Source organism: Staurois parvus, unplaced genomic scaffold (genome assembly GCF_062004578.1).
Source record: "Staurois parvus isolate SC_StPar_1 unplaced genomic scaffold, SC_StPar_1.0 ptg001599l, whole genome shotgun sequence".
Taxonomy (NCBI): Eukaryota; Metazoa; Chordata; class Amphibia; order Anura; family Ranidae; genus Staurois; species Staurois parvus.
The window spans coordinates 280525-305412 of NW_028319395.1; the positions used below are offsets into that span (position 1 = coordinate 280525).

The window sequence follows — 24888 nt, forward strand, 5'->3', positions numbered from 1 at the left end:
CGCGAATGTACATGGCATGAGGGCCGCCTATCGCAGTCAATGTGCGCCCAACGCAGCAGAACGCTCCAAGAACCTGGCGTGTCGCTATGGTGCGTTGCCGTGCGATGTGCGTCGCGGCCAATCACAATCAATGCTGCCGCGGCACATGTGACATGCGTTGGTGCGCATTCCCACGGCGCCCGATAGATCTCCTGTGTGGCCCCAGCAAGCAAGGAAATGGTGACATCGAGTTGCATTGTGTGCAGCAGCTGGTATGACGTAGACCGGTCCTCTTTATAGGAGTCTGGGGTGTCCCCAGGGGGGGTAGAAAAGATGGTGGGGTCACCTTATGACAGGTATTATTCTCTAGTCCACCTGGGGGCGCTCTCCCCCCTCTCACGGCTCAGCAGTTCCTGTCCCAGACATGAAGAATGTAGAATTGGGCAGGGCGTTGGCCCCGGGCCCTTGGGTGCGGCTCTCCCAACTCTTAAAGTTCCTCCTTTCCTGACAACGGCGACTCTGATCCTTCCTCGCACCTCCACGGCGGCACCCTCCTCCTCCCAGAACCATGGTAAGAGCCCCCCGAAACCGTACGCCAGGGGCCTACGGGGCCCTCCACTTACTTTGTGTGTATATAGATAGACTGGATGGGGGGGGTCATTGTACTGATGTGGGATTAGGAATATTCCAGGATGGAGGATCAGGAGGATGGGGGGGATGGAGGATCAGGGGGACAGAGGCTGGGGGATGGAGGATCAGGGGGACTGAGGCGGGAGGATCAGGGGGATTGGAGGATGGGGGGACTGAGGCAGGGGGATTGGAGGATGGGGGGACTGAGGCTGGAGGATGGGGGGATGGGGGGGACTGAGGCTGGGGGATGGGGGGGACTGAGGCTGGGGAATGGGGGGGATTGAGGTGGGGGGACTGAGGCTGGAGGATGGGAGGATCGGGGGGACTGAGGCTGGGGGATGGGGGGACTGAGGCCGGGGGATGGGAGGATCGGGGGGACTGGGGCTGGGGGATGGGGGACTGAGGCTGGAGGATCGGGGGGATTGGAGGCTGGGGGGACTGAGGCTGGAGGATGGGAGGATCAGGGTGATTGGAGGATGGGAGCACAGAGGGATGGGGGGGACTGGGGATGGAGGATCAGGGGGATTGGAGGGTAGGGGCACAGGGGGATGGGGGGACTGAGGATGGGGGGAGGGGGATGGGAGGATGGGGGGACATTTTAGTTTTCTGTTTGGTTGTTGCACAGAATATTCTATGCAGGAAGGGAAGTGAGACTCCTGGGAGGGTCTGTATATCTGTCTGTGAACGATCGTTGTATCAATCCATACAGAGAATAGATACAGGTGCAAGAAATCGATACAATGTGCCGATCAGACAATAGACAGGCAGATACAATGGATGGAGAGATATATATATATACATATAGATCCATACAGTTGGGAAATTAAATCTTCTATACATTGTATCCATCCATCCCGTGTAGTACGTTGGGTCTCGGTATCCATCCATCCCGTGTAGTACGTTGGGTCTCGGTATCCATCCATCCCGTGTAGTACGTTGGGTCTCGGTATCCATCCATCCCGTGTAGTACGTTGGGTCTCGGTATCCATCCATCCCGTGTAGTACGTTGGGTCTCGGTATCCATCCATCCCGTGTAGTACGTTGGGTCTCGGTATCCATCCATCCCGTGTAGTACGTTGGGTCTCGGTATCCATCCATCCCGTGTAGTACGTTGGGTCTCGGTATCCATCCATCCCGTGTAGTACGTTGGGTCTCGGTATCCATCCATCCCGTGTAGTACGTTGGGTCTCGGTATCCATCCATCCCGTGTAGTACGTTGGGTCTCGGTATCCATCCATCCCGTGTAGTACGTTGGGTCTCGGTATCCATCCATCCCGTGTAGTACGTTGGGTCTCGGTATCCATCCATCCCGTGTAGTACGTTGGGTCTCGGTATCCATCCATCCCGTGTAGTACGTTGGGTCTCGGTATCATCCATCCATCCCTCCCCTGTGTAGTACGTTGGGTCTCGGTATCCATCCATCCATCCATCCCTCCCCTGTGTAGTACGTTGGGTCTCGGTATCCATCCATCCATCCATCCCTCCCCTGTGTAGTACGTTGGGTCTCGGGATCCATCCATCCATCCCGTGTAGTACGTTGGGTCTCGGTATCATCCATCCATCCCTCCCCTGTGTAGTACGTTGGGTCTCGGTATCCATCCATCCATCCATCCCTCCCCTGTGTAGTACGTTGGGTCTCGGTATCCATCCATCCATCCATCCCTCCCCTGTGTAGTACGTTGGGTCTCGGTATCCATCCATCCATCCATCCCTCCCCTGTGTAGTACGTTGGGTCTCGGTATCCATCCATCCATCCCTCCCCTGTGTAGTACGTTGAGTCTCGGTATCCATCCATCCATCCATCCCTCCCCTGTGTAGTACGTTGGGTCTCGGTATCCATCCATCCATCCATCCCTCCCCTGTGTAGTACGTTGGGTCTCGGCATCCATCCATCCCGTGTAGTATGTTGGGTCTCGGGATCCATCCATCCATCCATCCCTCCCCTGTGTAGTACGTTGGGTCTCGGTATACATTGTATCCATCTACATGCAGATCTTGTTGTCTCTATTAGCTGCCATGGCACTACACCTCCCAGCATGCCTCCCTCCCCCATCCATTGGAGGATCTGGTGCTCCCAGGGCATGCTGGGTTTGTTGGTCCATCCAGACCCCCTGAGTTCTCCTCTCTGCAGTAGTCCAGGGTGTCCTATTGTGTTTCCCTGACCCCCTTCTCTCCAGGGTGTCACGCATTCATGTGTGGTCACCGGGACAGGAAGTGAGGGGGAAATTGCCCACTGGGGACACAGAGCCCCTCCCCTACTCTGTCTGAAAATTGGTTGGAGTTGGTATACGTGAAATAATTGGTCTGAGTCTGATCCTCCAAGCTGCCCCTGACCCCCCCCCCCCCCCCCCCATGGCCCCTGACCACCCCATCCCAGGGCATGCTGGAACTTGTAGTGCCATGACGTCACACACTGGGCACTCATCCCAGACGTGACACCATCAATCCTGGGGAGTCGGTGATGGTGACAGGCCTGACCTGTAACGGTCGCAGCCATTGATGGAGATTGTTTAATCAAGGTGGAGCTGATAACCTCCAGTGCGGGGCTTGGCCACCGCAGCGTCTGTCCCCATGTGATCCAAACCCGTTCTGTCTGTTGTCATGGCGGCAGCTGACTGTTATCACTGTTGGTGTCACTCAAACTATTCCAATGATTCCAAAGCAACCACTGAGACCTTCACACTGCGAGGCCTTGCTGGTCCATATTTCCACCGACATCCCCGCTGGGATCCAATCACGGCATGGAGTGGCAGCGCTGGGGTTGGTGTCACCTGGTGCCGTAAAACGCAGTGTCACCCCCCCCCCCCCCAAACAAAAAACTGGCCCCTGTGAATGATGCAGTTGCGCCAATCTCTGTGCTGTCATGGATGGGGGTGACACCATTGTGGTCAGATATCACGTCCTACTTGGTGGTGTCACCCAGGGCTGCAATTAGAAATCATGGCGCCCCAGACAGCCCCCCCACCACCCAATTACAATTAAAAAAATTAAATTTAAACACCCCACCAGATCCCCACTGTACCCCCCCATATCCCCACTGTACCCCCAAAACACTAGTTCTTGACTGTACCCCCCCCCCCCCCTGCGTGCATCAGATCCCCACAGTCCCCCAACCCCCCCCCCCCCCATACATAGGAGAGGGGGGGGGACTCTGCCGACATGCAGGGGTTAACCTTCGGTGGAATTTGTTTTTAGAGGAATATTTGATCGATGTCGTCATCGCCTCTTCCTGTGACTCATTCTCTCCACGGAACGGGAGAGCGGCAGAAGGTTCCGGGCCTGCGGTTGTCACCCCCTCAGCCTGACTCGCTGACCTCTTCCTGATCTCTGTGAGCACTGGGAGTGGCTGTGCGGACCCCCCGACCCTGATCTCTGTAAGCACTGGGCGTGGCTGTGCGGACCCTCCAACCCAAACTGCATAAACTCTGGGGGCTCTGTTTGGGTGACGCACAGACGGGGGATGGCGGGCTCCTCTGTTGTACATATAGTGCCCCGTGGTTGGTGTCAGTGGGAGGGACGCTGCCCCGTGGTTGGTGTCAGTGGGAGGGACGCTGCCCCGTGGTTGGTGTCAGTGGGAGGGACGCTGCCCCGTGGTTGGTGTCAGTGGGAGGGACGCTGCCCCGTGGTTGGTGTCAGTGGGAGGGACGCTGCCCCGTGGTTGGTGTCAGTGGGGGGAGGGACGCTGCCCCGTGGTTGGTGTCAGTGGGGGGAGGGACGCTGCCCCGTGGTTGGTGTCAGTGGGGGGAGGGACGCTGCCCCGTGGTTGGTGTCAGTGGGGGGAGGGACGCTGCCCCGTGGTTGGTGTCAGTGGGGGGAGGGACGCTGCCCCGTGGTTGGTGTCAGTGGGGGGAGGGACGCTGCCCCGTGGTTGGTGTCAGTGGGGGGAGGGACGCTGCCCCGTGGTTGGTGTCAGTGGGGGGAGGGACGCTGCCCCGTGGTTGGTGTCAGTGGGGGGAGGGACGCTGCCCCGTGGTTGGTGTCAGTGGGGGGAGGGACGCTGCCCCGTGGTTGGTGTCAGTGGGGGGAGGGACGCTGCCCCGTGGTTGGTGTCAGTGGGGGGAGGGACGCTGCCCCGTGGTTGGTGTCAGTGGGGGGAGGGACGCTGCCCCGTGGTTGGTGTCAGTGGGGGGAGGGACGCTGCCCCGTGGTTGGTGTCAGTGGGGGGAGGGACGCTGCCCCGTGGTTGGTGTCAGTGGGGGGAGGGACGCTGCCCCGTGGTTGGTGTCAGTGGGGGGAGGGACGCTGCCCCGTGGTTGGTGTCAGTGGGGGGAGGGACGCTGCCCCGTGGTTGGTGTCAGTGGGGGGGGGAGACTAGCGCCCCGTGGTTGGTGTCAGTGGGGGGGGGAGACTAGCGCCCCGTGGTTGGTGTCAGTGGGGGGGGGAGACTAGCGCCCCATCGTTGTCATCAGAGGAAGGGGGCTAACACCCCACCATTGGTGTCAGTGGGAGGACTAAAGTCCTGGTATCAGTGAGAGGAACCGTGCCCCAAGGGCTGAATGAAGGCAAGCAAAGGGCCTACATCCAGTCTCAGGGCCGAAGTTTGGTGGCCCATCGATAGAGGACCATGCAGCATGGAGGACCGTGAGAGGACTGAGACCTTACAGGCCACCAGGAGACCTCTACGTTCCACAGAAGGAAAAACATGTCTGCCGGGCCCCTTTGGTGTGTAGAGATCAGGAGACGTTGCTGTTGAATATTTTAGTTTTTCTTCCTTTTGTAACCCTTTAGGGTCCATTGACCTAATTGCATGGGCTCGGAACACCCTAACATTCCTGAAGGGGTGCATGACCCTTTATTTGTAACGCAGTGCCCAGTAGAAGGTCAACTGCCAAATGAAGGGCATTTTATTGATGAGCCAATAATATCCCAGATGTTGAAGTGGGCTACAAGCCTGGGGCTTCCAGAAATGGTGCTGCTTCCAGGGCGAAGCTCAACCTTGCGGCACGGGTGACAGATTCTCTCATGTATGAAGCCAACTCCTTCACTCCTGGAGGTCCTGTGAGGGGCCTTTGGTGGCCAGGTTTGGAAAGCCCTAGAACAGTCTGAGGCCCCGTGGGTTTGTAGAACTGGGTGCAGGTAGAGTATAGTGTATGGACTGGGCTGAAGACTCTCCCTGTGCTGAAATTCCATTTATTGCTTTTGTGTGTTTTCTAACACGGCGGTCATGGCTTTCCCACTTCCGGCCAACGCCCACCCCAAACATCTGCAGGGACGAGTCTGTCTGTTAGCACCTTGGGCACGTCTTCACGTGTACATAGAACCTGACATTCTGGAATCCAGAGAGCATGCAGAGGTATGAAGGCAGCCGTGCCGTAAAACCAGAACTTTCCCTTCGCTGCCTTCCACATCTGTCTCCCCACTCCAGACTTCGAGACCTTGGGATAAGGGGGAGCGTTTAGCCACCCTAAATTTTGGGGAAGACCTTGTTATTGTAACCACACATGTCCTCTCGTCGATGGCGCATCAATGTTCTACGTGCAAAGGCACAATTGGTAACGCCAACTGTCATCAATGGTCATCCATCCTCCTTCCCCAACCGGTCTGACCCATCATCCATAATTCCATTTCATCCCATTCATCCTACCCATTCAATTCCACCCATTATCAATGACCATGATCCATTATTCCATCCTTTCGTCCTTCAATTCTATCCAAAATTCTATTCATCATCCATCCCATCCCATCGCCTATGACCATATCCCATCCCATCGCCTGACCATATCCCATCCCGTCGCCTGAGACCATATCCCATCCCGTCGCCTGAGACCATATCCCATCCCGTCGCCTGAGACCATATCCCATCCCGTCGCCTGAGACCATATCCCATCCCGTCGCCTGAGACCATATCCCATCCCGTCGCCTGAGACCATATCCCATCCCGTCGCCTGAGACCATATCCCATCCCGTCGCCTGAGACCATATCCCATCCCGTCGCCTGAGACCATATCCCATCCCGTCGCCTGAGACCATATCCCATCCCGTCGCCTGAGACCATATCCCATCCCGTCGCCTGAGACCATATCCCATCCCGTCGCCTGAGACCATATCCCATCCCGTCGCCTGAGACCATATCCCATCCCGTCGCCTGAGACCATATCCCATCCCGTCGCCTGAGACCATATCCCATCCCGTCGCCTGAGACCATATCCCATCCCGTCGCCTGAGACCATATCCCATCCCGTCGCCTGAGACCATATCCCATCCCGTCGCCTGAGACCACATCCCATCCCGTCGCCTGAGACCACATCCCATCCCGTCGCCTGAGACCACATCCCATCCCGTCGCCTGAGACCACATCCCATCCCGTCGCCTGAGACCACATCCCATCCCGTCGCCTGAGACCACATCCCATCCCGTCGCCTGAGACCACATCCCATCCCGTCGCCTGAGACCACATCCCATCCCGTCGCCTGAGACCACATCCCATCCCGTCGCCTGAGACCACATCCCATCCCGTCGCCTGAGACCACATCCCATCCCGTCGCCTGAGACCACATCCCATCCCGTCGCCTGAGACCACATCCCATCCCGTCGCCTGAGACCACATCCCATCCCGTCGCCTGAGACCACATCCCATCCCGTCGCCTGAGACCACATCCCATCCCGTCGCCTGAGACCACATCCCATCCCGTCGCCTGAGACCACATCCCATCCCGTCGCCTGAGACCACATCCCATCCCGTCGCCTGAGACCACATCCCATCCCGTCGCCTGAGACCACATCCCATCCCGTCGCCTGAGACCACATCCCATCCCGTCGCCTGAGACCACATCCCATCCCGTCGCCTGAGACCACATCCCATCCCGTCGCCTGAGACCACATCCCATCCCGTCGCCTGAGACCACATCCCATCCCGTCGCCTGAGACCACATCCCATCCCGTCGCCTGAGACCACATCCCATCCCGTCGCCTGAGACCACATTCATTCCATCATATTGATCATTCCATCCATCAATTACCATGATCCATTATTGCATCCTTTCATCCATTCTATCCCACCAGCAATGACCATATCCCATCCCAGCCATCATCTTGTCCATTCCAATCCCATCATTAATTACCATTATCCATTATTCCATTCCATCCATCATCCTATCCCATCATCCATCGTTCCTTCCTTTTCATCATTCAATCTCATCCATCCCATCAATTCTCATCATACATACATACATACATACATACATACATCATGTATAAAGTCACAAGAACACCAAACTGTCATCATCCTACATCCTTCTTTCCAACCCATTCCATTCAGTCATCCAAACTTCCGTCCCATCCACCCTACCCATCCCATCATCGATTAGTTATCCATTCCATCCTTTCATTATTCAATCCCATCCAACCCATCATCCTCACCCAACCCATCATTATTCCATCCCATCATCAATTCCATTCAATCCTATCCATCAGTCCACCATGTTAATCATTCCATTCATCATCCCATCCAGGGGTGGACTGACCATTCGAGCACTCGGACACTACCCGAGGGCCCAGGGTCAGTAGGGGGCCCCATGAGATGCCCCTGGTACACTTTTTTTTTTTTTTTTTTTTTTTTTTTTTTTTTCTTTTTCATAGGCTTTTTTGAGTGTGGGAGAGGACATGGGGCCCCATGATCCCCCTATTACCCTGGGGCCCCATGAGTTGTCAGTCCAGCCCTGATCCCATCCCATCAATTACAGTTATCCAGTCCATCCTTTCATCATTCAATCCCATCCAACCCATCATTCCGTCCCATCCCACCCAACCATCATTCCATCCAATCCAGTCCAATCCCATCCAACCCATCATTCCATCCCATCCAACCCATCATCATTCCATCCCAACCAGTCCAATCCCATCCAACCCATCATCATTCCATCCCATCCAGTGCAATCCCATCATCATTCCATCCCATCCAGCGCAATCCCATCCAACCCATCGTTCCATCCCATCCAACCCATCATTCCATCCCATGCAGTTCCATTCCAACCCATCATCAGTCCAATCCCATCCAACCCATCATTCCATCCCATCCAGTCCAATCCCATCCAACCCATCATCATTCCATCCCATCCAATCCCACCCAACCCATCATCATCCTCATGATTCCATTCCATCCATCAGTCCACCATATTTATCATTCCACTCCATCACCCCATCATCAATAAATCCATTTCATCATTAATTACCATCAATCCACCCTCCCGTCCAGTCCAATCCCTTCCATAATTCATCAATCCTTGTCCTGCAAAAAAAAAAAAAGCTAAAACCCCCGAGATACTCGTCTGCAAATGATATAAATATTGGACCCGTTGCCGTGGAATACATCATTTCTCCATTATGCGGTTTGCCAATAGAAAAAAAATCTGTTCTATTTTGTCAACCTGTAAACAAAGCTGTAACCCGACCACAACGTACCATGTGACCGGTATGGAGCCCAGTAGCACAAGCGGGGTCCTAAGCTACCTGGCTACATAGTCATTTATGCCGGCAGTAACGGCGATCGGCAAATATGTCTTGGGTGAGATGAACGGATATATTGTATGATGGCTTGAGGAACAGAACTGTTCTGCATCTTTACTGGGGGGGGGTGTGTCTTGATGGGATTTCTATGGGGGGCCCCCACGGGGAACCCCTCATAATGGGCACAGTGGGTGTACAGACCTGGGAACTCAGCACAGGGATGGTGGGAACCCCTCATTGGCACAGTGGGCGTACAGACCCAGGAACTCGGCACAGGGATGGCGGGAACCCCTCATAATGGGCACAGTGGACATACGGACCCAGAACTCAGCACAGGTATGGTGGGAACCCCTCATAATGGGCACAGTGGGTGTACAGACCCGGGATCTCAGCCCAGGGATGGTGGGAACCCCTCATAATGGGCACAGCGGGGGTACAGACCTGGGAACTCAGCCCAGGGATGGCGGGAACCACTCATAATGGGCACAGTGGGTGTACAGACCCAGGAACTCAGCCCAGGGATGGCGGGAACCACTCATAATGGGCACAGTGGGTGTACAGACCCAGGAACTCAGCACAGGGATGGTAGGAACCCCTCATAATGGGCACAGCGGGCGTACAGACCCGGGGAACTCGGCACAGGGATGGTGGGAACCCCTCATAATGGGCACAGTGGGTGTACAGACCCGGGATCTCAGTACAGGGATGGTAGGAACCTCTCATACTGGGCACAGCGAGTGTACAGAGCGGTGGAATGCAACACAGGGATGGTGGGAACACCTCATAATGGGTACAGCGGATGTACAGACCCGGGAACTCAGCCCAGGGATGGTGGGAACTCGGCACAGGTATGGTGGGAATCTCCCATAATGGGCACAGCGGGTGTACAGACCTGGTTACTTGGCGTAGGGATGGTAGGAACCTTGCGTAATGGGTGCAGGGATGATGTATGTACATGTTCCCCTTGTTCATGCTGATGCATCTCAAAATTTCTTTATTTTTTTTCTTCCAGGCTCAGATGAAGCAGAGTACTCCCACAGAAATCGAGCGATCCATGGAGAAGATCATTACGATCTTCCAGAGGTACGCCGGCAAGGAAGGCAATGCCACCTCCATGAACTTCAAGGAGTTTGAGCAGTTCATGACCACAGAGCTGGGCTCCTTCACCAAGGTGAGCGGTCAATGTGTTGAGTCTTTTTTTTCGGTCTATTACCTTGTCTGCCAGTGTGTCCGGTGCCTCGTCTGATGACTGGAAGAGTTCTACAGTGGGGCAGAATGACGACCTCCAAAATGTGCAGCTTCCATCTGTTGGTAACCACCTTCCCGAGGAAGCAGGTGATCCTCTGTTCCTACAGGTGGTGGATCATTTGTTCCTTCAGCTTTGGCTCCTATTGTCTAGAGATACGTGTTGGTTGTGAAGCACAAGAACCCGGTGCGTGTAGGTGGTGTCACCAAAGATAATTGTAAGTTCTCTACATGCGCTGGGCCCATACCTACTAAGAGGTCCCGGTTTTGGTCTCCTGGATCTACTACTAGAATCCATAACTTCTCACTGCTTCAATGTGTCTCCTGTTTGCCTAAGGGTAACCTGCCTGCCCACGGCATACTGGAAGCTTGGCTTTAATCCGTTGTAGCCAGTTGGTCACATGAGAGTAGCTACTTGGGAGCAGGGCTGGGACAAGGGGTGGGTGGAAGGGGTATCTTGCATGGGCATGATGGTCTACTGTAGAGATGGGAGGGGGGGGGGGGGGGAATTCCATCAGTTACAAGAGTGGTGACGGTGGCATCACTACTCCTGGGAGTGGCGAGGAGAGAGCCAGGAGGAGGTGTAGACTGTTCTCTCTCCTCCTTCCTGCCTCTTGTGGTGGGACTACTAAAACCAGGTCAATGCAAAACCTGACTGACCGATCAGGAGCTGCGCAGTGATTTTGACAAGTGACAGCTGGGCATGGGATCCTCTATGGGGGACATTTTGGCCTCTTTGCCCTGGATGAACATGTCCCGGCACTGCTTAGGAGTATCCAGTCCATACCATTTGGCTCCTTGCCTTAAGGAAGCCAAAATCAACCACTGGTGGATCAGAAGGTCAAAGCTAAAACAAGAACGTATGACCACCAAGTCACCCAAAAAAAAACCACACGCCTGGTAAGGGTGGTCTTGGGTTTCACCATGCTGAATAAGTATGGACAATGTGACCACACCACCAAAGACTCCTCCTCTTTGTAAAAACTAGTGTAGTTGGAATAGAAGTCATTCAAACTTTGGCTTGGAAGAAGAGGGTCTTCATAAGCAGACTGTGCACTTGTAAAGGTCCCTTGAAAAGGACTTGTATGTAGCATTGTCACTTCTTCTGTCCTCCACCAGAAGGTGTCAGTCTGGGCAACTGCTAAAATTGAATTCTGGGGATGTTCCAGTTGTCAGGAAGAGCACCTCTTTCTTCAGACTGTAGGACTGAGGGGTACTTCAATGAATGGGTTGGGTGGATGGATTTTTCCAGAAGAAAGATCTCATTGATGGTGGTAGAACAATGGCTTAAGCGGTAGGATGACTGTAACAAGTCTGGAGGAAGGGGAGGGGCAGTTTAACTGGTTTGAAGGCATTTTTAGTGAAAGGAGTTTTTTCTTGGTTTGGTGTCTAAGCCGGTTTAAACCGACAATTGTTTTAGGAAAAAAAAAAAAAAAAAAAAGGTTGGCTTTCGGAGAACACGTAAAGTCCTTGGGGGTTCTTCTAGTAAAAGAATATAATATATGGTCAGAAGTCCGGGAAGCCACTAACAAGTGGTGCTGGTTCATAAAAATATTCGGCACCATGCGTCTTTCTTGCCAATGTGGCTTGCACCATATTTAATAAAGGTCTACAAGGATCTTGGGATCCTCACCTAGAACAAGTCTACCTTGCCGATAAGAGTTCATAATTGACGTTTTTTTTGTTTTTTCTCCCCAAGAACCAGAAGGACCCGCAGATCCTACAGAAGATAATGAAGTCTGTAGACGGTGGGGTCGATGGGAAGAAGGACGGAGAGATTGACTTTCAAGAGTTTCTCAACCTCATCGGTGGGATGATGGTGGCCTGCCATGAAGCCTTGATGAAGTGCCCACCAAAGCAAAAGGTATCTTCCTCGCCTATCCCTCCAAACCTATCTGAGCTTTCCCGCCTCTGCCTCCCCGACGGGCAAACTTGTTGCTTAGCAGCATTTGTGTGTTGATGAGATGAATCATCCTGGTTGGTTTGTAGATTTGGCAGATCATGCCGGATGTGTGATGAGAGACGCTGCAAAAGTCAACAGCCAGAGTGTACGGCGGGGAGGATTTTAAAGGGACAGACCGCACCTGGAATGAAAAATGAAAGCAGAAGGCAATTTTAAGGCAGAAATAGGTTTAAGAGGATCTTCTCCTTGCAGTTTAACCATTTATTGGGAGATACTTACCAGCTTCTCTTCTGGAGATATCCATGTAGAATATGCAAGGAAAGAGGGCCTTCCTAGCCAAAAAAAGGGGGCATGCAGGTCCACCCAAAGGTGTTTGGGCTGAAGATAAGAACTCCAGTTCCTCCACACAGGGCCAGGATGAAAGGGGGGGGGGGGGGGTGTCCAGGTGCTGGCTGGGTGTGTATTTGGAGGTCTCAGGAGCTTGCCTCTTGCTGACGGGAGTGATTGCAGTGTCACTCCTGGCAGCAGAGTTTGTTTTGTTTGTTTTGTTTTTCCCCCATCCAGAGCTCAGTGGCCACCTCAGTCACCAACCCTCTGCCCCCCCCACTGGCCGCTGTCATTTGTAAACGCAGAAGCAGCTTCCTGTGCCAGTTCTGTTCACGTGACGCGGACTCTTCAGTATAGAGGTGGGGGGGCTATGTATTTTGGGGGGGTTAAGAGGGTGGGGGAGCTATGTGTATTGGGGGGGCTAGGAGGTGGGCAGAGCTGTGAATTGTGGGAAGGGGGGGTGCTAGGAGGTGGGAGGGAGCTCGGTGTATTTACAGGGGGCTAGGAGGTAGGGGAGTTCTGTGAATTGATGGGGGAGATGGGAGCTCTGTATGTGGGGCGGACTAGGAGGTGGGGAATAGCTGTGTATTGGGGGGGCTAAGAGTGGGGGAGCTCTGTGTATTGGTGGGAATAGCTCTGTGTATTGGGGAGGGCTAGGAGGTAGGGGAGCTCTGTGAATTGGGGGGGGGGGGGGGGCAGCTCTGTGTATTGGGGATAGGAAATTGGAGGTCTGTGTAAGGGGGGGGGGACTGAGGTGGGGAACAGCTGTGTATTGGGAGGTCTAAGAGGTGTGTGTGTTGGTGGGGGAGCTCTGTGTATTGAGGGGGGGGGGGCTGGGGGGAAGCTCTAAGCACTGGGTGGCTGTGGGGAGGAGGGGGGAACTCTGTGTATTGGAGTAGCTAAGTGGTGGGGGAACTGTGTATTGGGGGGGTTAGGAGGTGGGGGAGCTCTGAATAATGGTGGGGAGTGCTGTGTATTGGGGGGGGGGGGCTGGGAGGTGGGGGCACCGTATTTTGGGGCTAGGAGGTGGGGTAGAGCTCTCTTTATTGGGGGGCTAGGAGGTGTGTGTGTGTTTGTGGGGGGGGGGTGCTCTGTGTACTTGGTGGCTAGGAGGTGGTGGGAGCTCTGTGCACTGGATGAGTGCAGGAGGAGGGGGAAGCTCTGTGTATTAGGGGTGCTACCGGGTGGGGGAGCTCTGTACTGGGGAGGGGGGACTTCTGTTCTTTCGGAGGGGGGGGGGCTTTGTGTACTGGGGGTTGGGAGAAGGTGGGAGCTATGCATCTACACAACGGAGGGCGCGGTTTCCCATCTTTGCCCTGGGCATGGTTGACCTTGTCCCAGCATTGCCACCAAACTGGCTTCCAATCGGCATGTCGGGTGTTCAGTAGGTCGGGGCTCCGTGCCGGACACTCGGGTTCCTCCTCACCAGACTGGTCATCCATGTCTTTATGGAGTTGGCTTTGGACACCAGTCATGCTGGAACAGAAAAGATTTTATAAACGTATAGAACAGCTTTTCTCAACCCTTTTTTTTTTTTTTTTTTTTTTTTTTTTTTTTTTTCCTCCAGGGGGAACCCCTAAAATTTTCAGGTGTTGGGGAACTCTTACCAAAACCAACTTATTGGAGGTCAATGGCAAAATTGCCTTTTATATTGGTGGTCAGTAGGAAGAATGCAACCCTTACAGACTGCTAAAAAAAACTTGGTGCCATTATGCTGGCTTAGCCAGGTGGTGTTGGGCTTGGAAATATGTCGGTACCGTCAAATAGATCAACCACCGCTCCAGAGGACCCCCTAGCATTTTCAGGTCTTGGGGTACCCTTACTAAAACCAATTTAATGGAGGTCCGTTACGAAACTGTCTTTTGCTGGTTGTTCGTAGTAAGAATGCAACCCTAAAAGGCAGCTTAAAAAAAGATAATTGGGGTCATGAAGTTGTCTCTAAGTTTGTTCCTGGAACTATGTAGGCACCACCACATGGGAGGTCAATCAGCCACAGCTTGAGGAACCCGTAGAAACCTCTAGAGGAACCCTGGTTGAGAACGGCTGGACTACAATATCTTTCTATGCTGTAGTATTCAGTACCCTTCACGGGGAACACCTTAACTCATTTGGAAGGGGGGGGGGGGTCACATACTTTTTGACTATATAGTGTATATAGACTCCATATCTGCCTTTTTTATGGCCTTCAGTGGAGGCTCAGAGCATCGAAATCCAACATTTGACTGCACATCTGCCGTATCTTTCCCCAGAACCCTGTCACCGCCACCAAACCAACAGACATTGAAACTGCCATGGAAAGCATCATTCTGGTCTTCCAACACTATGCCGGCAAGAAAGGCGCGAGCGACCAGATGGATTACTCCGAGTTCGAGGGATTTATGAAGACGGAACTCAAGTCTTTCACTGACGTATGTACCTCCTACTGTAGTATCTTCTGGATAGGCTCCTTGGTTTGCTCCATGATTTTTCTTGCTTTGGGTCGACTCTGAGAAAAGGAAATCTGACAATCTGATGGGTGTAATGCACCACCCCAGCAGTAGATGGAGACATTTGCCAAGGTATCTTTTAAAGGAACCCTACCCACTCCTCCATACTGACCCCTACTCCCCCAAGGGACTTTGACATTTTGCATAACTCCTCCCACTGCTTGCATCAGGGCTGACCCACATGGCCCCTCCCACCAGCCATGATCTGCCCCCATTGCATGATAAAATCACTGGTACCTAAATACATTTTCCAGTTGCCATTACATGCCTTATTTAAGAATCTCATTAGCATGTTGATGAGGGGGTGGAACCAGAAAAGGGGAGATGCCAGAAGTGTAAGTACTTGAATGTGACCTGGTATCATCCTCTTGCAGTCCCTCTACAGCAGAGCTTAGACTGAGGGAGGGAGAAGCAGTACAAGGAGCCATTTAGTTCAAGTTCTCACAAGAAGCATGCCGATAGGAGAGAGCAGAGTGACAGAGGAGAGCTCATCCCTGTGCTGCTTCTCATTTCACTGTCCAGTCACAGGTTGGGGGCTCGTCCGGGATGATATGGGTTCACTGATCCTGGCTGTGAGACTGAGGACATCTAGTGGCAGAACAAAGTATTGATCCTTCAGTCCCTCAAGCAGATAGACTATAGATCTCCTGGGAATCAAATCTCCACAGAGGGGGGTGGAGCATAAAGAGCGCAAATCACGTCTCCATTCATGTTTTCTGTTGCCTCCTGTAGAGTCAGAAGGACCCGAACATCGTGCGTCGGTTGATGGAGTCGGTGGACGGCAGCACGGATGGGAAACAGGACAAACAATTGAATTTCCAGGAGTTCATGAACCTGATCGGTGGGATACTGGTCGCCTGTCACTCTGCGTTTGTGAGCCACCTAAAGAGGGTCTGAGGACGCCGGAGGCGAGGGCCACGTATTCCAACCATTCCACGTTCTACTGTCGATGATTTACTTGTATTTTCTTCTAATAAAAGTTTAATTGATAAAAAAAATTCTTGTTCTGGTGACCCGAGAAGATGCGATATCGGTCTGGTTGTCTGAATACACGGGGGGGCCTTTGGTGACCGAATTTAAAGCGCCAGTCTGCCCGTGAGTGGTTATTTGCGTGGTGGGTGGAGTCTGGTTGGCTGAGGCATTTTCTGGCCTTCGAAGTCTCCTAGTGTCTCCAGCAAGGCAAGAATGCCCCACTACAGGGCTGTACCCTGACCTATCCACAGCCTTCACCACTAGAGCTCCCCCTATGGACCAGAACGGGTATTTCATACCCACTGCGGGCAGGTTTGGTCACCAAGAGACTTCGTATAGCTTTAGGCTGAACTCCCCCCACCAGGCTGACAATGCTGCTGTCCAAAGGTGCCTCCTGTGCTCCTTCATCCAGAGTGGGGCCCTCTGATGGGGCCAATTGATGCAAGAGGGCACTTGATGTAAGGGGGAACCTGATGGGGACATTTAAATGTACTTCGTATCGCTTTAGGCTGCCCCCATCAGAGTGCCCCTTTACATCAATTGGCCCCCATCAGAGTGGATGTACTCTGAGACTGGGGGGGAAGGGAGCACAGCCCCCCCCCCCCCCTACAGATGAGCGAGATAAAAACCACAAACTGGTAAATGGAGATACATACATGGTTACATTGACTCGGTGACACCTGTAGATGATCTGCGGGTGTCATGTCACAGAGGGGTCACTGGGGTTTGGCAGGCAGTGATTGCCGGGAATAGCGGGGGGAGGGGGAGATGAATCCTCAAACAATGTCAACGTTTCCGGGACGCACCTCCTACATGGTCACCGTCCATGGAACACTGGTTGGGTTGACGTCTCTCCGATGTAATGTGTCCTGTTCCCCGGTGGTGGTGGGGGGAACATGTCGTCCTTTTGTCCCGTCTTCACCTGTACTACGTCTAGCTGTGGGGTTGGGGGGGGCTCCCCTCCTCCCTGCATGGCCGTACGACAACACCGCTAGCAAGGAGACTGCTGCTTAGAGGGTGTCCAACTGGTGGCCCTCCAGCTGTTGAACTACAAGTCCCATCATGCCTCTGCCGGTGGGTGTCATGCTTGTTACTGTCAATCTTGCAATGCCTCATGGGACTTGTAGTTCCACAACAGGTGGAGGGCCACCAGTTGGATGCCTCCAAGTGAGAACCTGGAGAGGGGAGGCGTCTACGGAACCAGCCGTCTCCTTGCTGACTGCGTTGTCGGACAGCAGTGAGGGAGGTAGGGTGACCCCCCCCCCCCTCTGACCTCACAGCTAGTCTTTGACCACACCTAGGAAGGTGGGGTGCTACATGAACTCCCCCCCCCCCCCCCCACGGGGGGGCGCAGAATATATTAACCCCTTCACTGCCACCAAGGGCTGTCATGTTGGGTTTAACATGCGCGCACACATACACAGCAGCCTGATTGCCAGCCCCTTCTCCTATCATGTTCCCCCACCTGTTGCCCCAGGACCCCCCCCCCCCATGGCGAGTGCCACCAGGTAGAGAGGATGGGGACCAATGAACATCCAGTCGCTGCTCTCCCCTACATAGAATAAACATGGAGGCATCAAGCTTGGAATCCCTTCCGCCACTAATGTCACACGGCCTACACATTCACAACTGTCCACAGAAGAGATCACCTGTAGGGATCAGATCACCTGCAGGGAACAGGTCAACTGTACAGAAGAGATCACCTGTAGGGATCAGATCGCATGTAGGGAACAGATCACATGTATGGAAGAGATCACCTGTAGGGATCAGATTGCATGTAGGGAACAGATCACCTGTATGGAAGAGGTCACCTGTGTAGAAGAGGTCACCTGTAGGGAAAAGATCGCCTGTAGGGAAAAAGTCAACTGTACAGAAGAGGTCACCTGTAGGGATCAGATCACCTGTAGGGATCAGATCACCTGTAGGGAGGAGGTCACCTGTAGGGAGGAGGTCACCAGTAGGGATCAGATCACCTGTTGGGAAGAGGTCACCTGTATGGAAGAGGTCACCAGTAGGGAACAGATCACCTGTACGGAGGAGGTCACCTGTACGGAGGAGGTCACCTGTATGGAAGAGGTCACCTGTACGGAGGAGGTCACCTGTACGGAGGAGGTCACCTGTACGGAGGAGGTCACCTGTAGGGAGGAGGTCACCTGTAGGGAGGAGGTCACCTGTAGGGAAGAGGTCACCTGTAGGGAAGAGGTCACCTGTAGGGAAGAGGTCACCTGTACGGAGGAGGTCACCTGTACGGAGGAGGTCACCTGTACGGAAGAGGTCACCTGTAAGGATCAGATCACCTGTTGGGAAGAGGTCACCTGTAGGGAACAGATCACCTGTACGGAAGAGGTCACCTGTACGGAGGAGGTCACCTGTAGGGAACAGATCACCTGTACGGAAGAGGTCACCTGTAGGGAACAGATCACCTGTACGGAAGAGGTCACCTGTACGGAAGAGGTCACCTGTATGGAAGAGGTCACCTGTACGGAGGAGGTCACCTGTACGGAAGAGGTCACCTGTACGGAAGAGGTCACCTGTAGGGAACAGATCACCTGTACGGAAGAGGTCACCTGTATGGAAGAGGTCACCTGTAGGGAACAGATCACCTGTACGGAAGAGGTCACCTGTACGGAGGAGGTCACCTGTACGGAGGAGGTCACCTGTACGGAAGAGGTCACCTGTACGGAGGAGGTCACTTGTACGGAGGAGGTCACCTGTACGGAAGAGGTCACCTGTACGGAGGAGGTCACCTGTACGGAAGAGGTCACCTGTACGGAGGAGGTCACCTGTACGGAGGAGGTCACTTGTACGGAGGAGGTCACCTGTACGGAGGAGGTCACCTGTAGGGAAGAGGTCACCTGTACGGAGGAGGTCACCTGTACGGAAGAGGTCACCTGTAGGGAAGAGGTCACCTGTACGGAGGAGGTCACCTGTATGGAGGAGGTCACCTGTAGAGAGGTATCAGTACAGAGGTGGGCGTGTCCACACAATGAATATAATATACATAACCTGGAGAGGGGGTGGGGAGAGGAGGGTCTGACCAGATCTCAGTCCTTATAAAGGTCTCCTCACCCCTGGATCCAGCATTGTGAGGCACCCGTGTCCCCTCCACCATGGTAAGTGATACCCGTGTCCCCCCCACCATGGTAAGTGATACCCGTGTCCCCCCCACCATGGTAAGTGATACCCGTGTCCCCCCCACCATGGTAAGTGATACCCGTGTCCCCCCCACCATGGTAAGTGATACCCGTGTCCCCTCCACCATGGTAAGTGATACCCGTGTCCCCTCAACCATGGTAAGTGATACCCGTGTCCCCTCCACCATGGTAAGTGATACCCGTGTCCCCTCCACCATGGTAAGTGATACCCGTGTCCCCTCCACCATTATAAGTGATACCCGTGTCCCCCCCACCATGGTAAGTGACATCTACAGAGATTGTATATGACCCGTCCTCACCCGACATCATCCTCCTCATTGTGTCCTCTTCTCCCCATCCTCAGACTCCCACCAGCAAGCTGTGCGTCCTTCTTATCTTCCTGAGTCTGTTCTCTGCCTACAGCACCAGGGTGAGTACCTACCTCCCCTCATTACCAGGCTGAGTACCTACCTCCCCTCATTACCAGGCTGAGTACCTACCTCCCTTCATTACCAGGCTGAGTACCTACCTCCCCTCATTACCAGGCTGAGTATCTACCTCCCTTCATTACCAGGCTGAGTACCTACCTCCCTTCATTACCAGGGTTAGTACCTACCTCCCCTCATTACCAGGCTGAGTATCTACCTCCCCTCATTATCAGGGTGAGTACCTACCTCCCCTCATTACCAAGGACTATAATATTATTGTATTAATATTTTATTAATAGGAGGGATAGAATCCATTGTGTGACTGTGGGGGAGGGGACATTAGAGCGTAAGCTCCTCTGGTACAGAGACTGATGGGACTGCGGGGGAGGGGACATTAGAGCGTAAGCTCCTCTGGTACAGAGACTGATGTGACTGTGGGGGAGGGGACATTAGAGTGTAAGCTCCTCTGTACAGAGACTGATGTGACTGTGGGGGAGGGGACATTAGAGCGTAAGCTCTTCTGGTACAGAGACCGATGGGACTGTGGGGGAGGGGACATTAGAGTGTAAGCTCCTCTGTACAGAGACTGATGTGACTGTGGGGGGAGGGGACATTAGAGTGTAAGCTCCTCTGTACAGAGACGTATGTGACTGTGGGGGAGGGGACATTAGAGTGTAAGCTCCTCTGTACAGAGACTGATGTGACTGTGGGGGAGGGGACATTAGAGTGTAAGCTCCTCTGGTACAGAGAGTGATGGGACTGCGGGGGAGGGGACATTAGAGTGTAAGCTCCTCTGTACAGAGACTGATGGGACTGTGGGGGAGGGGACATTAGAGTGTAAGCTCCTCTGGTACAGAGACTGATGGGACTGTGGGGGAGGGGACATTAGAGCGTAAGCTCCTCTGGTGCAGAGACTAATGGGACTGCGGGGGAGGGGACATTGGAGTGTAAGCTCCTCTGTACAGAGACTGATGGGACTGTGGGGGAGGGGACATTGGAGCGTAAGCTCCTCTGTACAGAGACTGATGGGACTGTGGGGGAGGGGACATTAGAGTGTAAGCTCCTCTGGTACAGAGACTGATGTGACTGCGGGGGGGAGGGGACATTAGAGTGTAAGCTCCTCTGTACAGAGACTGATGGGACTGTGGGGGAGGGGACATTAGAGTGTCAGCTCCTCTGGTACAGAGACTGATGTGACTGTGGGGGAGGGGACATTAGAGCGTAAGCTCCTCTGTACAGAGACTAATGTGACTGTGGGGGAGGGGACATTAGAGCGTAAGCTCCTCTGTACAGAGACTGATGTGACTGTGGGGGAGGGGACATTAGAGTGTCAGCTCCTCTGGTACAGAGACTGATGTGACTGTGGGGGAGGGGACATTAGAGCGTAAGCTCCTCTGGTGCAGAGACTGATGTGACTGTGGGGGAGGGGACATTAGAGCGTAAGCTCCTCTGTACAGAGACTGATGTGACTGTGGGGGAGGGGACATTAGAGTGTAAGCTCCTCTGGTACAGAGACTGATGGGACTGTGGGGGAGGGGACATTAGAGTGTAAGCTCCTCTGGTACAGAGACTGATGTGACTGTGGGGGAGGGGACATTAGAGCGTAAGCTCCTCTGGTGCAGAGACTGATGTGACTGTGGGGGAGGGGGAATTAGAGCGTAAGCTCCTCTGGTACAGAGACTGATGTGACTGTGGGGGAGGGGACATTAGAGCGTAAGCTCCTCTGGTACAGAGACTGATGGGACTGTGGGGGAGGGGACATTAGAGCGTAAGCTCCTCTGGTACAGAGACTGATGTGACTGTGGGGGAGGGGACATTAGAGCGTAAGCTCCTCTGGTACAGAGACTGATGTGACTGTGGGGGAGGGGACATTAGAGCGTAAGCTCCTCTGGTACAGAGACTGATGGGACTGCGGGGGGAGGGGACATTAGAGTGTAAGCTCCTCTGGTACAGAGACTGATGGGACTGTGGGGGAGGGGACATTAGAGTGTCAGCTCCTCTGGTACAGAGACTGATGGGACTGTGGGGGAGGGGACATTAGAGTGTAAGCTCCTCTGTACAGACTGATGTGACTGTGGGGGAGGGGACATTAGAGTGTAAGCTCCTCTGGTACAGACTGATGTGACTGTGGGGGAGGGGGCATTAGAGTGTCAGCTCCTCCGGTACATATACATGTATGTTGGTGATATTGGGGGTCGGTGATAATTGGTTCGGATATATTTGTGCAGAACAATCGGACCCCCTGGCTGGAGAGGATATTACACAGTTTGCTGGACGGATTTAAAGACATCGCAAAGAAAGAAGGAAATCCGGAGACAATGAACCTCAATGAGCTGGAAGAATATATAAAGCTGAACATGCCGGAGACCCTCGAGGTAGGACCATCATTTACATAATATTACGGACCCCAAGTGTCAGGGTGTCATTGTTCTGGGGTCCCCAAGTGTCAGGGTGTCATTGTTCTGGGGTCCCCAAGTGTCAGGGTGTCATTGTTCTGGGCCCCCAAGTGTCAGAGTGTCATTGTTCTGGGACCCCCAAGTGTCAGGGTGTCATTGTTCTGGACCCCCAAGTGTCAAGGTGTCATTGTTCTGGGCCCCCAAGTGTCAGAGTGTCATTGTTCTGGGACCCCCAAGTGTCAGGGTGTCATTGTTCTGGGGTCCCCAAGTGTCAGGATGTCATTGTTCTGGGACCCCCAAGTGTCAGGGTGTCATTGTTCTGGACCCCCAAGTGTCAGGGTGTCATTGTTCTGGACCCCCAAGTGTCAGGGTGTCATTGTTCTGGACCCCCAAGTGTCAGGGTGTCATTGTTCTGGACCCCCAAGTGTCAGGGTGTCATTGTTCTGGACCCCCAAGTGTCAGGGTGTCATTGTTCTGGGCCCCCAAGTGTCAGGGTGTCATTGTTCTGGGGTCCCCAAGTGTCAGGGTGTCATTGTTCTGGGGTCCCCAAGTGTCAGGGTGTCATTGTTCTGGGACCCCCAAGTGTAAGGGTGTCATTGTTCGGGCCCTCAGGTGTCAGGGTGTCATTTTTCGGGCCCTCAGGTGTCAGGGTGTCATTGTTCTGGGACCCCCAAGTGTCAGGGTGTCATTGTTCTGGGCCTCCCAAGTGTCAGGGTGTCATTGTTCGGGCCCTCAGGTGTCAGGGTGTCATTTTTCGGGCCCTCAGGTGTCAGGGTGTCATTGTTCGGGCCCTAAGGTGAACTCTTCAGCAGAGAAGTCCCTTTTTCCATGTGTGGTTCTCCAGGCTCAGTGACTGAAGAAGATCGATGTGAGGTTGTGTATTTGGCATAGTGGAGGATGGGCACTCTCGGTGTCACTGGTTCGGTATAGCGGAGGATGGGCACTCTCGGTGTCACTGGTTCGGTATATTGGAGGATGGGCACTCTCGGTGTCACTGGTTCGGTATAGTGGAGGATGGGCACTCTTGGTGTCACTGGTTCGGTATATTGGAGGATGGGCACTCTCGGTGTCACTGGTTCGGTATAGTAGAGGATGGGCACTCTCGGTGTCACTGGTTCGGTATAGTGGAGGATGGGCACTCTCGGTGTCACTGGTTCGGTATAGTAGAGGATGGGCACTCTCGGTGTCACTGGTTCGGTATAGTGGAGGATGGGCACTCTCGGTGTCACTGGTTCGGTATAGTAGAAGATGGGCACTCTCGGTGTCACTGGTTCGGTATAGTAGAGGATGGGCACTCTCGGTGTCACTGGTTCGGTATAGTGGAGGATGGGCACTCTCGGTGTCACTGGTTCGGTATAGTGGAGGATGGGCACTCTCGGTGTCACTGGTTCGGTATAGTGGAGGATGGGCACTCTCGGTGTCACTGGTTGTGTATAGTGGAGGATGGGCACTCTCGGTGTCACTGGTTCGGTATAGTAGAGGATGGGCACTCTCGGTGTCACTGGTTCGGTATAGTGGAGGATGGGCACTCTCGGTGTCACTGGTTCGGTATAGCGGAGGATGGGCATTCTCGGTGTCACTGGTTCGGTATAGTGGAGGATGGGCACTCTTGGTGTCACTGGTTCGGTATAGTGGAGGATGGGCACTCTTGGTGTCACTGGTTCGGTATATTGGAGGATGGGCACTCTCGGTGTCACTGGTTGTGTATAGTGGAGGATGGGCACTCTCGGTGTCACTGGTTGTGTATATTGGAGGATGGGCACTCTCGGTGTCACTGGTTCGGTATAGCGGAGGATGGGCACTCTCGGTGTCACTGGTTCGGTATAGTGGAGGATGGGCACTCTTGGTGTCACTGGTTCGGTATATTGGAGGATGGGCACTCTCGGTGTCACTGGTTGTGTATAGTGGAGGATGGGCACTCTCGGTGTCACTGGTTGTGTATATTGGAGGATGGGCACTCTCGGTGTCACTGGTTGTGTATATTGGAGGATGGGCACTCTCGGTGTCACTGGTTCGGTATATTGGAGGATGGGCACTCTCGGTGTCACTGGTTGTGTATAGTGGAGGATGGGCACTCTCGGTGTCACTGGTTGTGTATATTGGAGGATGGGCATTCTCGGTGTCACTGGTTCGGTATAGCGGAGGATGGGCACTCTCGGTGTCACTGGTTCGGTATAGCGGAGGATGGGCACTCTTGGTGTCACTGGTTCGGTATAGTGGAGGATGGGCACTCTTGGTGTCACTGGTTCGGTATAGTGGAGGATGGGCACTCTCGGTGTCACTGGTTGTGTGATTCTCTCACTTTCTCTGTCCTCTCAGGGTCAGGGTCCAGATTTCCTTCCCAGGACTTTGGCATCTCTGGATGAAGACCGAGACGGAGAACTAGAATACAACGAATTTGTGAAACTTCAGATGCAATACATCATCTCGCAGTACAACAAGAAGTACGGCTCCCAAAAGTGACGCCACCGCCTCTCCGGGCAACCGCTGAGTCCGACGTAGAAATAGAAATGAATGAAATGACAAAATTCAATAAAGCAGAAAATTCACTAAAACTTTTATTTTTTGAATTTTTTTCATCAAGTAAGGGAGGGCTGCAACCTGTCGGGGGAGGGCGGGATTTCACTTCACTTCCTGTCCCACAACCAAAGCAGAATGTGAGAGGAAACCCCTAGTGTCCCCCGTTGCAAGATTTCCCCTCTCTTCCTGTTCTGGTGACAACCTACAAATCTACATAATAGATACAGGGGGGGATATGATCTCCATGTATAATACATAAGGGGGGATATGATCTCCATGTATAATACATAAGGGGGGGATATGATCTCCATGTATAATACATAAGGGGGGGATATGATCTCCATGTATAATACATAAGGGGGATATGATCTCCATGTATAATACATAAGGGGGGGATATGATCTCCATGTATAATACATAAGG

The 24888-nt window shown here is 53.5% G+C and overlaps 2 protein-coding genes across 2 annotated transcripts; both read left to right on the forward strand.

The window, feature by feature from the left end:
• The first annotated feature begins 398 nt into the window (after nt 1-398).
• Nucleotides 399-16013, forward strand: LOC149435138 (uncharacterized). The gene is made up of 5 exons (XM_089662985.1): nt 399-550; nt 10067-10225; nt 11999-12163; nt 14779-14937; nt 15748-16013. Exons 1-5 carry the CDS (start codon nt 548-550, stop codon nt 15910-15912), a joined length of 651 nt encoding a protein of 216 aa, XP_089519111.1. The 5' UTR covers nt 399-547; the 3' UTR covers nt 15913-16013.
• A 3312-nt stretch (nt 16014-19325) lies between these two features.
• LOC149435139 (protein S100-A13-like) lies at nt 19326-24500 on the forward strand. The gene is made up of 4 exons (XM_089662977.1): nt 19326-19340; nt 19486-19551; nt 21778-21924; nt 24265-24500. Exons 1-4 carry the CDS (start codon nt 19338-19340, stop codon nt 24406-24408), a joined length of 360 nt encoding a protein of 119 aa, XP_089519103.1. The 5' UTR covers nt 19326-19337; the 3' UTR covers nt 24409-24500.
• Nucleotides 24501-24888: the final 388 nt, after the last annotated feature.

Excerpts from the sequence above, each read along its gene's own strand:
- LOC149435139 (XM_089662977.1), top strand. Across the intron at positions 19,552-21,777 it reads TCTCTGCCTACAGCACCAGG|AACAATCGGACCCCCTGGCT; the intron begins GTGAGTACCTAC and ends ATATTTGTGCAG. Across the intron at positions 21,925-24,264 it reads ACATGCCGGAGACCCTCGAG|GGTCAGGGTCCAGATTTCCT; the intron begins GTAGGACCATCA and ends CTGTCCTCTCAG.
- LOC149435138 (XM_089662985.1), top strand. Across the intron at positions 12,164-14,778 it reads AGTGCCCACCAAAGCAAAAG|AACCCTGTCACCGCCACCAA; the intron begins GTATCTTCCTCG and ends ATCTTTCCCCAG. Across the intron at positions 14,938-15,747 it reads AACTCAAGTCTTTCACTGAC|AGTCAGAAGGACCCGAACAT; the intron begins GTATGTACCTCC and ends TGCCTCCTGTAG.